The sequence below is a fragment of the Gopherus flavomarginatus genome, chromosome 5 (assembly GCF_025201925.1).
Source record: "Gopherus flavomarginatus isolate rGopFla2 chromosome 5, rGopFla2.mat.asm, whole genome shotgun sequence".
Taxonomy (NCBI): Eukaryota; Metazoa; Chordata; order Testudines; family Testudinidae; genus Gopherus; species Gopherus flavomarginatus.
This window is the reverse complement of record NC_066621.1, coordinates 129671489-129683466: the sequence shown is the minus strand read 5'-3', so window position 1 is coordinate 129683466 and position 11978 is coordinate 129671489. Positions and strand designations below refer to the sequence as shown.

The 11978-nt window shown below is 41.2% G+C and overlaps 1 protein-coding gene across 1 annotated transcript in view; it reads left to right on the top strand.

Annotated features, from left to right (window-relative positions):
* Positions 1-916: 916 nt before the first annotated feature.
* CATSPERB (cation channel sperm associated auxiliary subunit beta) overlaps positions 917-11978 on the top strand; it is a 95962-nt gene continuing 84900 nt past the window's right edge. The window contains exons 1-6 of the mRNA XM_050956007.1: positions 917-1001; positions 2990-3087; positions 5127-5279; positions 6624-6684; positions 8617-8712; positions 11652-11801. Coding sequence (XP_050811964.1) covers positions 917-1001; positions 2990-3087; positions 5127-5279; positions 6624-6684; positions 8617-8712; positions 11652-11801 — 643 coding nt within the window. The remainder of the gene's footprint in view (positions 1002-2989; positions 3088-5126; positions 5280-6623; positions 6685-8616; positions 8713-11651; positions 11802-11978) is intronic.

Below are 11978 nucleotides of genomic sequence, written 5' to 3'. Positions count from 1 at the left end.
CAGTCAGGCATCTGCACTACAGTTCTCATTGGCAGGGACTTCTCAGAGCCCTATGCCTGCTGCTCATGGAAGCATGGAGAAGGGCTGCCGCTCATCCATCTGAGGGGACAGTTGGAAAGGCCAACTGCCATCCTTCAGAATCCTGAAGCTAGTCCCGTGTTAAGGAACTGCTGATTGGCTGCGGAAGGTAGGCATGACAGCACAGCCATGCAGATGGGGAAGCAATGGTGAAGAGACCAGTGTGGAGTTGGGGGAAGAGAGGACTGGGTCTATTTTGCTCGTTGTTTTAGAGCTGCACTCAGAGGAAATGAAGTGTCTTGAATACACAAAAAAACAAGAATAAAGTGAGCCAAATGGGGACAGCATAAAGAAAAAAAGATTAAGACATAAAAGGGACTTATCAAGGGTTGGGAAATCTTGATAGTTAAATGCTGTATATTTTATATAACACCTTTTATCCCAGGGTCTCAAAGCGGTTTATAAATATTAGTTCTCACAATGCCCCTGAGAGTTCCCATTCTACAGCTGGGAAAACTGAGGCACAGAGAGACGAAGTGATTTGCCCACAGTCGCACAGCTAATCAGTGGCAAAAGTTAAACATATACCCTAACTACTAGTTAGCATTGTCTGTTCTGCAGCATTCTCTCTACAAGAGATAATTGCATTGTGGGGCATTGCAGGATTGGTAGCGTAATCCAAATGATAAAGAAAAGTATGGCACAGAGAAGTCAAGTGAGTTGCTCAAGGTCAGGAAAAAAGCCAGTGGTAGAGAAGGGAGTAGAAGCCAAGAGTCTTGCAAGTCTCTAGCATAATTTTTTTGTGAAATGGCCTCAGTTTCTGTAGAACTGATAAGATTCCCATGATATATTGTTAAGATTATAAAACAAGGGTGGTTGTTTTGTTTTGTTTAAACAGATGGACTCACTGGTTTTATATATTGCAGTTGGAGCAATTTTAAAGATGCCTAATCTATCTTCAGGAATCACTTATAATGTGGAAGGCAAGTTGTGACATAGCTCTGTCAGGGGGCTTTCAGATATGTTAACTTACTGGTAGTTAGTGTACGAGGTGAATAGTTACAGACTCACATTCAGAGATGTAAAGTGGTAATATTGAAACTATCGGTACCATAGTGCTTTATAAGTCATCATGGGTCTGTCTTCTATCATGTGGTGAGGTACCATAACATTTTTATGCACATTGGGCCAAACCATTCCTTTGTTCAGTCTCATTTGATCTCTTTCCCATGCTGATCACTACAGCATTTGAGCGCCTTACAAAGATTCTATAATACCAGTAGTCATCACTCACACTGGATGCCCAGATACTGACACAGGCGAGATACTTTCTTCCACCTTCAGCTTGCTAGAAGACTGTGCATATTCCTTTAAGATGAATCCATGCATTTGTCACATCCAATCTAAGTAATGTAACATTGCTTTCAGAGTTGAAGGTGGAAGTAATACAGAATCTCCAGCTTGTGCAGAATGAAGCAGTCTTTCTTTTCAGCAGAAGAAGCCATTGAAATCACATGACAGATTTCTGCATTCCTGTCTCCCTCCCAATTTGTTTTCAATGCCAATTTCTAGGTTTTAGCATTGTTCTACAAAGCCATCAATGGATCACAACCCAGATTCATTACAAAATACCTAGCTACCCACAACACCCTGAGAAAACTGTATTCTGCTGGAAGACGACAGATAATGCCCAGAACAATGGCTAGTGAGCGATTCCAAATAATGCCTGCTTGGTTGGGTTGTGAGTATTTTGTGGTTGTTTATTATGATAGGAAAGCTTTTGCAAAAAGATGCATCTGGCCGTATCCTTTCAAAGCAGTCAGACTTTGACTCAGTCCAGTAGCCACTGGTATTAAATTTGAAATCAGTGCCCTTGGACTCACACACACACACTCGCAGCCTAACCAAGCAGAGCTCCTAGATTGACAAAGAGTAGAACCCAATATGAATGTCCACTATCAGCAAAAATATGCAGATTTAATTTACCACGTTCATCATACAGATACCTTTGTGGGGAGTGTTGTAGAAATGCCAGACAAAAAGAGCGCTGTACAACTTTTTCTAATTCATACCTGAAAATCAGCAGGCGCTTTGGAATTTGTCAGGAACTAGAGCCTTAAAGATTGTTTTTTAATAGTCATATGAGGTTACTGGCGTTATAGTGGACCACAAACTAAATACAAGTCAACAACGTAATATTGTTGTAAAAAAAGTGAATATCATTCTGGGATGTATTAGCAAGAGTCTTATAATCATGATGAGAGAAGTAATTCTTCCACGCTACTCAGCACTGATACTCATCTGGAGTATTGTGTCCAATTCTGAGCATCACGCTTTGGGAAAGATGTGAACATATTGAAGAAAGTCCAGAGGAGAGCAACAAAAATGATTAGAGGTCTAAGAAACGTGATTTATGAGGAAAGACTGAAAAAACTGTGTTTGTTTAGCCAAGAGAAGAGAGGAATGAGGGGAGACGTGATAACAATTTTCAAGTATGTGAGAGGTTGTTATAAAGAGGTGAGTGAGAAATTGTTCTCCTTAACCACTGAAGACAGGACAAGTAATGGGCTTAAACTGCACCAAAGATTAGAAGTTAGGAATAACTTCCTAACTGTCAGGTTAGTTAAACTCTCAAACACATTACCTTGGGAAGTTGTGGAATCTCCATCAGAGGTTTTTAAGAATGGGTTGGACAAACAACTGTCAGGGCTGATCTATGTTTACTTGGTCCGGCCTCAGGTCATCTGGACTAGATGATATATGAAGGTCCCTTCCAGTCCTACATTTCTATGATTCTATGGTCAGATCCTGATAGATGAGCATAATTTTTTCAAATGTGCTTGCTAATTTTCCTTATACCTAATACAAGTTAGTACATTACCATTTTTCCTTTCCAAAATTAATATTTAGCTTTAACAGACATTTCTACAAAGGATATTTAATGATAAAACTATATTTTTGTCTCCCTCAGTGAATGAGATTTCAAGTTTCTCTTGCTATACTGAACCATTAGATGATGCAAGCCCAAAGCCCAAGGTCATTAAATTGTACCTTGGTTCACAAAATTTGGTAAGTTCCCAAGGTAAGTTTTATATTTGCACTTGTTCAATGCATATAGACAAAAAGTACAGCACTGTGCTTAACTATTTTATTATAATTTGAGGACTGTGAATTAATTCTTCTTAAGAGTTGAAGGTATTACCGTATGTGTAAACCTGTCATGTATAATAAGGACTTCATTAAAAGTGAAATAATTCTCATTAGATTGACTGAATGATGACCTCAAGGTAACAAATTAGATTTGAGAGTTGACCTATGGCATTGAAGAGTGCAATGATCTGGTATCATTCAAAAAGGTAATTTTCCCTAGATTTGCAATGGATTACTGCTTTTACCTAATAACACAGTGACCAAATAATATGGATATTTCTTCATCAGCTTACTTTTACTAATGGATATATTTTACAATAGACTGGAATTATTCCAAGAGAACTATTCCTTCCAGTGAAGAATGGATATATGAAGAATATCCAGATTAATCAGTCACTGCATGTGTGTGTATATATATGCATGCAAAAGCAAGCTTTGGTCACTGTGATGGGGTGACACTCACCACTGCGGCACCTCCTGCTGGCTGTATGGGGAATTAGTTCTGCACCCTCTTCTGGTGGTGTCTCACCCACTGTCACCTCTGCTCTTGGACCCATGTCACTCCCAGGACCACGGTGTCCTCTTCATGACACTGCCCTCCAGCTGCACCACACTCTGGGTTCTCCCCTTTTGGGGGACCTGCAATCTCCATCTAGCCACTTCCCTCAGTGGTAACTACAATCCATTGTCACAGGGACATTTCCCATGTAGCTCCAGCACCCTCGTCTGCCCTTGCCTCAGCCTCCAGGCCCTAGCAGCCAGCCAGGAGTTTTCTCTAGCTCCCTTGTCTGCAGCTCTTCTTATATAGGCCTGCTGGGCCATGATTGGCTACTCCTCTCAGCCCCTTTCTAATTGGCTGCCTCCGGTGCAGCCTCCCTAGGGCTGCTTTAAATCCCTTTTCTGCCAGTGAGGGGCAGCTGCCCCATTACAGTCACCAATGTGACACTAAAAATGGCACATTGGTTTACTGCACATGCACAGTAGCGCTTTTTAAAATATATTTGGAGTCATATGCACTTGTATTTCATAGGCAAATCAGAGCCACCCAGAGGATTCAGGGGGCCTGGGGCAAAGCAATTTTGGGGGCCCCTTCCATAAAAAAAAAAAGTTGCTATATTATAGAATACTATATTCTCGTGAGGGCCTGGGGTAAATTGCCCTACTCCCCCTCCCCCCAGGGCGGCCCTGAGGCAAATATGCATTTTCTACTATTTCAGCAGCAAAGGCTACTTAACTGCAGAACTGCATTTTGTTCTGTCTCATGCATCAATGGCAAGCTTTCCAGATTTCAAAATCTTACAGCCAGATCTTGATCTTAAACTCAAGCCTGTACTTTATAGGTGTGTAATTGTGCACCTGCAGTCATTTGCAATTGTAGTTTTTGCACACTATCACTTTGATCATTTGCCTGCACATTTGGATGACTGATTGTTCAGACTTGCTTGCACAAATTTGTTTTCCTTTTACAGTTAGTGCATAAAAATCATAGCTTCAGTGTGTAAAGCTTACATATAGAAGTGATGGTGCATGTGAAGTTGAAGTTGTAATAACATAGGATTTTGTGTTTAATTAATTACATTGTAATTACCTCTACTGACAGAATCCGAACTCCTCAACTGACCCTGTTCTGTTAACTATTAATGAAGATCCTCCTTCAGCTCAAGTGGTAGGGGACTGTCCTTCTGGAACTAGAAGATCTTATTCATATGCCCACGGTTGACTTGAAGTTCAGCATGGCTGTAATGTGCATTGTAGTGAAAACTGTGAAGCTCTAGCTGGTCAAGGATTTGTTACTATATGTTTATTTGCAGGGCAAATTGATATGTGCAATCAAATCCCACTAATAAATCCACCTAAATTGGCCTGTTGAGTGGTTGATAATTTTGGTAACTGAAGCATGTTGGGGGAAGAAAGGTATTCCTCTGCTAACAGTTTGTGGGTTTTTTTCCTCCTCAAAGAAAATCAGCTGTCATTTATATAATGTAAATGAGGAGGATACTTTGGAGAACAGAAAAAAGCTTCTTCTGCTATATACCTCATCAGGGCTTGCTCCCACCATTGAGATCTTCAACAGTACCTATTCTGGGATCTTCTACTTCAGAATGAAGCTGGTAACATTTTGTTCTTTTTCAATACATGTTTGATAAACAGTAATTTGGCAAGCACTGGACAGTGTAGAAAAGCAATTTTAGCCAGTTCCTCTCGTTTAACCCTTTTTCCTTCCTGCCAGGCTGTTGGATTACCTTTGCATTTCTGTCAGAAGTAGATAGAAATATAGAAGAACTACACTTAAATAAGGTTTAGTCCAGTGTAACTCCTTCATTCCTGAGTCTTTTTTATAGTTCAGCAATGAAGCGGGGAGAAACGGTAGTAGCAACTGAGCAATCAGGTCAGGAGTGGTGGCTTGGGCTATTTCTGAGCTATGAGGTGTGGAATTTGGAGAAGTAAGGAATGGAGTGTGAGAGGTAGGTGGAGAGAAGTGGCAGCAAATAGGGAGGCATGGGGAGAGGAACAGGAGGCAAAGCAGCATTCAGGAGAACCTAGGAGAGCTAGCTACAGGCCAGCAAGTCAAAAGACTGGCAAGCTGCAAACCAGTTGAGAAGGAAATGCACTGGATTGGGATCTGGATGGAATGCCAGAGCCTTATCTGCACAGAGAAAGGAAGTGCTGCAACCTTTCAATGTTTCAAACTATTCTGACTGCACCATTTTTGTGACAGGTAGGAATTAAAGCATTAAGCCCAGAAGAAACAGAAATTCAGGTTCCAGATGCCACCCTTCTTCCCCACACTTTGTTCAGGCTTTGCAGGCATTTCAGAATAGTGGCTTACAGCCCAGAATAAGTATGACACAATCTTATTTCTTCCATTTTGGGACATCTATTGATGAGAATATCTGAAATTTCAGCAGTGTTGAATCAGATCTGAATGCTGGTTCTGCTGTGGCTACCTATTCAAGCTATCCCCAGAGCTTTAAATGAGGCCTCATCTACACACACAAGTTGTACCACTATACTGTGACCCCAGGAGGTGACTGCAGCTTGAGCTGACATACCTGAGCTAGTTTTAATCTTGCTAACTTGGGTACTGGAGCAGGTTAGCCATAGCAGCACATGCTTCAGCATGGGCTTTACAAGCCCATCTGGAACCCTGGGTAATTACTCATTGGGCCAAGTGCACTCTGCCATGGCTTCACAGTGAGGAATGGAATCATGCTTATTCTTTTCAATGAGTTTTATCCATCATCCACACATAAAGTGTGGATTGTAATGAATAAGTACCATAAAAGAGAGAATCTAACAGCAGCTTGTGTGATTGCAGTGCTTCCATTTCATCACAGATGATTTAACCCAAAGCTTTGACACCCTTTAAAAATAATGGGAAAAAGGGAAAAATAAAACATGTGACTTAGAATCCTAGAGAAATAAAATATTTAACTGATTTTTTTTAATGAAAGGAAGAAAGTCAGTCTACCTGGACTATTGATATCCCCAGAAGAAATATTACATATAATACAGGTAAAAGCTATATTTTTAGTTACATACATATCACTGTCACCATGTTCTCCCTCAACTTCAACTGAAGCTTTTCTCTTCTTAATTTCATCCCATTACTACTAGGTTTACCTGCTCTTTGCCTAGGGGGTGGGGGCTAGCACTGGGGCCAGAGACTGGGACAGTAGCTCATGATGCCAGCAGGAGGAGGACATAACACTGAGCCAGGATCGGGAGGGGTGGGCGGAACGTGAGCCCGAGTGGGCCCCGCCCACACCCTATGGGCTCACCCCACAGCCTGTGCACTCCAGGTGCTTGCTGAGTGGGAAAGGGAGTGGGGCGAGGCAGAATCTCCCATCCCTCCTGCCCCCCTAGCCAGGTCACTGGATTCCTTCTGTGGTCCCTCCCTTTCATGCTAACTAGCCCTCCCGCCCCGCCTCTCCAGGGCATGGAATCCATCCTGTGCCCCTCTGGTCCTTCCTGTCCCCCTCCCATCATCCTCCCATCATTGCCCGCCCACCCAAAATCCAGGACCCACACAGGTTTTCTGTCCTAGCTATGCCGCTACTTTGTACCATCCTATGTAAGTCCTTTTCATTCTTGGCCCCCATCATATACTTGTAGATCATGTCCCCATATAGTAATCTCTGCCCCATTCTGTAAATAGTTAGCCTTGTTAATCTTCCCTTACAAATCTAGTAATTTTTATTTTTCTTTACCTTCATTTAATTTGTTAATATCTTTTTGATATTAAGTTATGCAATTCTGAATGAATTTCAGTGATAGCTGAAGGTGCTCATCACTTAACAAATCAGGCTAGAGTTATTTAGGTGCCTAAAATTAGGCACCTGTTTTTGAATAACCTTTGCCAATGACTATCTTCTCCCTGGTTGAGATTCCATGACTTCTTAGACAAAATTACACTGGCATATTGCATTGGAAACCCCAGTTTATTTTCCCACTATCACCTCTGTTTCTTATAGTGTTACTGCTTTCCATATTCATTGCCTGCCTTGTGTATCTGTTTTTCATATTGTTTTTCCTCCTCTGTATTGGTTTTCACTTTCCCAATCTGAATCTTTGTTATGTTCTGTCCTCCTTTCTAACATATCTAGGAACATTTCTCTGCTATCACTGGTGTTCACAGTTCCTCCTAGTGTAATATAATCTGTTAATTCATTATTTGGTTACTCCCACTTCCACTTATTTAAAGATGTTAAATAAACCCATGTCAGACTAGATAGATCCACAGCTATATTAGCAGTTGCCTAGTTAGTGGTCCTACAGCTCTTTCTTTCTGTGTGACAGTGTTCGTATCTAAGACAATGCAGATAAATACTTTGATTAGGAGTCAGTGACACACTGTATCTTTATCTTTTTAAAAATCCAAATATACTTTACCTTATATATTCTCTGTATTGTGTCATCTTGCTACGTGAAATGTTGAGAAAAGAAGCCACATAAATGAATAGTCTTTGGGCCAGATCCTGATGCACTTCACTCAATTTTATTCAGCACTTATTTAAGACACCTTCCCATTGATTTCAATGAGTGTTTTTGCTAAATAAGGCTTCAGAATTCATAGAATCAAGGATAATCATAGAATATCAGGGATGGAAGGGACCTTATCATCTAGTCCAACCCCCTGCTCAAAGCAGGATCAAATCCCAGACAGATTTTTACCCCAGTTCCCTAAATGGCCCCCTCAAGGATTGAGCTCATAACTCTGAGTTTAGCAGGCCAATGCTCAAACCACTGAGCTATCCCTTTGGTTTCTTTTTATAAACAGAAATATTATGGGAAGTTATTCAGTTTGGGTGGCTTCAAGTTATGAGAAAATCCTTGTATGAAGGCAGACTGAAGAATGAAAAAAACCTTCTTTGCGAAACACTTTTCTGTTGTGTTTTGAGAAGACTCTAAATGCTGTCCATTTGTATTCACTTTATGTTCAACCAGATATTGCTCCAATAGAGGAATGGTTTGTAAGATTCACCATGCATCATAGATTAAACATGTTTACTACTGAAGGAACACTACTAGATGTTTTTAGAGGTAAGATACATTTAGAAAGAGAATCATGTAGAATTCTGAAAAAAAAAAAAAAAGGACCCTGTAAAAATGGAGTTAAGGATGATATTAGTCTGAGTTAAGCTTACACTTAAATCTAAACATTTTAAGCTATGGAAACATACTGCTAAGGCACACAAGTAACCTTAACTCTGCCCTGTAGTGACACCATTAGGGAAAAATTGAAAAAATCTTTAAAAAAATCAATTTATTCTACACATGCTAAAATGCCTTAATCATATTCATATACTTATTGTACAACATCAGTACAGGACAGAGTTCATCTAAAAAGTTCTGTCTGTAGAAAGATATAACAAGATGATCAGTGCACCTTTTTCAGTTAATTTCATTAGAAAACTATGTCCCTTCTGTAGAGCAGGCTAAAGAGCCTTCCTAATTTCTTTATCAAGTCTATTGTCTTGTAACATGGCTATTATTGAAGAGGCTGGCAACACTGCCTAATTAAGGTTGCCCATACTTCCCATTAAAAATCTCCTGTTTTCAGTTGCTTAGAACTTCGAGAAATTTCAGTGGTTTAAGCTGAAGTTTTCTATGCCTGGTGTCTGCCTCAGGCTGATTTTTTTTTTTTTTTTAATTTCAGCAGTTTCCAAGAATGAGGCTAAGAGGAAAATATATTCCCCCCCCCCCCTTAAAAATACTTTGAGATTATCTAAAAGCCCCCCTGTTTTGGAACAGAGACTTAAAATTTGACAAGGGAGTAGCCTTTCTGTTAGGCCAACCCTTTGTGCTTTTTCCTGACCCTTTGAAAATCTACTCTAATTTGGCCAAGTGTCACAGGATGCCTCCATAACTACCTGGTGAACCTCACTACCTGGCCAGTTCAGATGGTTCATAATCTCAAATGTACACCATGCCATTTATCTTTCACCAAGGCATGAATTTATTTCCCTCTTTCTTCACAAGAATATACAACACAGGCTAATAGCAAGAACCAGCTTCCCCATAGCCCTCACACCTCAGCCCTGGCTCACCCTCTGAGTTTCCTTCTGAGCTGATCTCCTCTTGCACTGCTGTTGAGTTCCCCTTGCTTCCTGATCATCCCCTTATATTCTCCCCCAGTAACCTTGTTAGCTCAGTGATTGTCAGCCAGGTGCTCACAATCCCCAGAAAGTGTGTAATTGCCCTCAGCTAGGCTTCTGTAATGTCAATAATCAGGGTGATGCTGATAGTATCCTGTCACACCAAGTTATAAACCTTTGAAAAATCACAGTTTGCACATACTCAGTAGAGATTTCTGGACTTTTAACAGTTCAGATCTAGAGATTCCATCCTCCCTGAGCATGTGCCATCCCCTCACAGCTCCTAGTGCTGAACACACTGTACATACACCATCCCGTCAGAGTAAATGAGTATGCCTCAGTTCAGAAGCTCAGAAGGACTCTCTGTTCCAGTCCTGGGTGGGGCTATGCAATGTAAGTGAGTTTTCAGAGCTTGTCTCTCCTGTGCTCTCAGGAACACCTGCCACCTGCACCCAGATAGTGTGGGGGAAGAAGCCATCTGATCTGAATGCGAAGGGGACAAAATCTAGAGCAGGGGGAGGGAAAGGAATAAATTGGACAGGAAGTCTGGAGAGACTGGAGTTGAAGAGGGGCAAGAAACTGAGGAGGAGTCAGAAGGGGAGACTAGAACTGACTGAGAGAGAAGATGGGGAGATCAGCTTTTGTGAGGGAAGGGGAGGACTGATTGGGCAAGGAGACTAGGAATGGTAATTGGAGGAATGAGACTGGGAGCCAGTGAGGGAAACAGGAGGGGAGGCTGGGAGCCATTTGGCTGAGGTAGAAGTATACTGAAGTTGGACAAGAAGCTGGGGGAAGGGGAGACTGGGAGTAGGAATGAGTGGGGGAAGAAGAGGGATTGAGGAAGGAGGATAGAGTTCTGGCAAGGAGTTGGATATAGGGAGAGAAATGAGATTGGCTAGATGGAGACTGAGATGAGGAGCAACAGTTTGGATGAAGAATCCCGAGATGGAGACTAGAACTAAGAGCCTATGTAGGGTTGGGGAGACAGATTGGATGAGGAGTCAAGAGGGGACAATTGGGCCTGGCTGGGTAAGAAAGCTGTGGTAAGAAAGCTGTGGGGTCAAGAAATTGTGGGGTGAGAAAAGGGGGAACTGGTATTGGCTGAGAAAGGAGACTGAAACCAGGTGTGGGAAAAAATAGTATGTGAGCATTCAATTAAAGACTATGTCATAATGCATAGGCACAAAGGGGCTAAAATAAAGTTGTATGGGCAACCTTAATTCTGGTACTTCTTAACTCTTGAGTTCTTGACTTTGCAATCTCAATAATGTTCTTTTAAATTGTTGTGTGCATAATTTTATTTTAAGCAGCAGGATATGCATTCTTCACTAAGCTGCATGCAAGTACTTTTTGCCATTGCACTTTCTTTTCCATGTGATTAACATGTTTTATATTTCAGTGGCATCCTTCATCTTAGGCCTGGTCTACACCTAAAACATTAAAAATGTTTAACACCCGTGAGAGACATAGTTAAGCTGAACTTAAGCCCCGGTATAGATACTGCTAGGTCAATGAATGAATTCTTCCATCAACCTGGCTACCGCCTCTCATAGGGGTGGATTTACTCTGGTGAGGGGGAAAATCCCTTCTGCAACACTGTAACAACTGTCTATGCTACAGCAGCATAGCTGCAGTGCTGGAGCTGTACCACTGTAGCATCTGTAGTGTAGGCAAGCCCTTACATATGCGCTCGTCCACATGCACGTTATTTCTCTATTGCACTCCAGATGTGAAGCCACTTTAGGTTCAGTCTCTTATAACCAATTATATTTGTCTTCTGTTTATCCATGAAATATATAGGACAAGTGGTAAGGATGGTTAAATAAACATGTAGTGTATTCATGCTTTGTATATTTTAAACATCTAGACTTGTTTCTTCTGCAGAGCCTCTTCTTCAGTGGCACCTTGGCAAACCAATAAACTCTACTGAAATTGATGCTCTAATACCCGATGTAATAAATATCACAGTGTCAAAATGCCCCTGCGCTAATGATGTGGCAGTAATTGCTCTTATATGCAACGATACAGTACATGGTAAGTTGTGTATCTGTGAGTTTGAATATATTCACCATAAATCTGTAGACCAGTGCAAGGCAACGTAAGTTGGATCAAACAGTTTGTACTATTCACATACTCTCCCTGGTTCTAAAATAAATAGAACCTCTTGCATTATCTTATGTAAACATCTGTACCCTCCCTTCCAAAATTAGA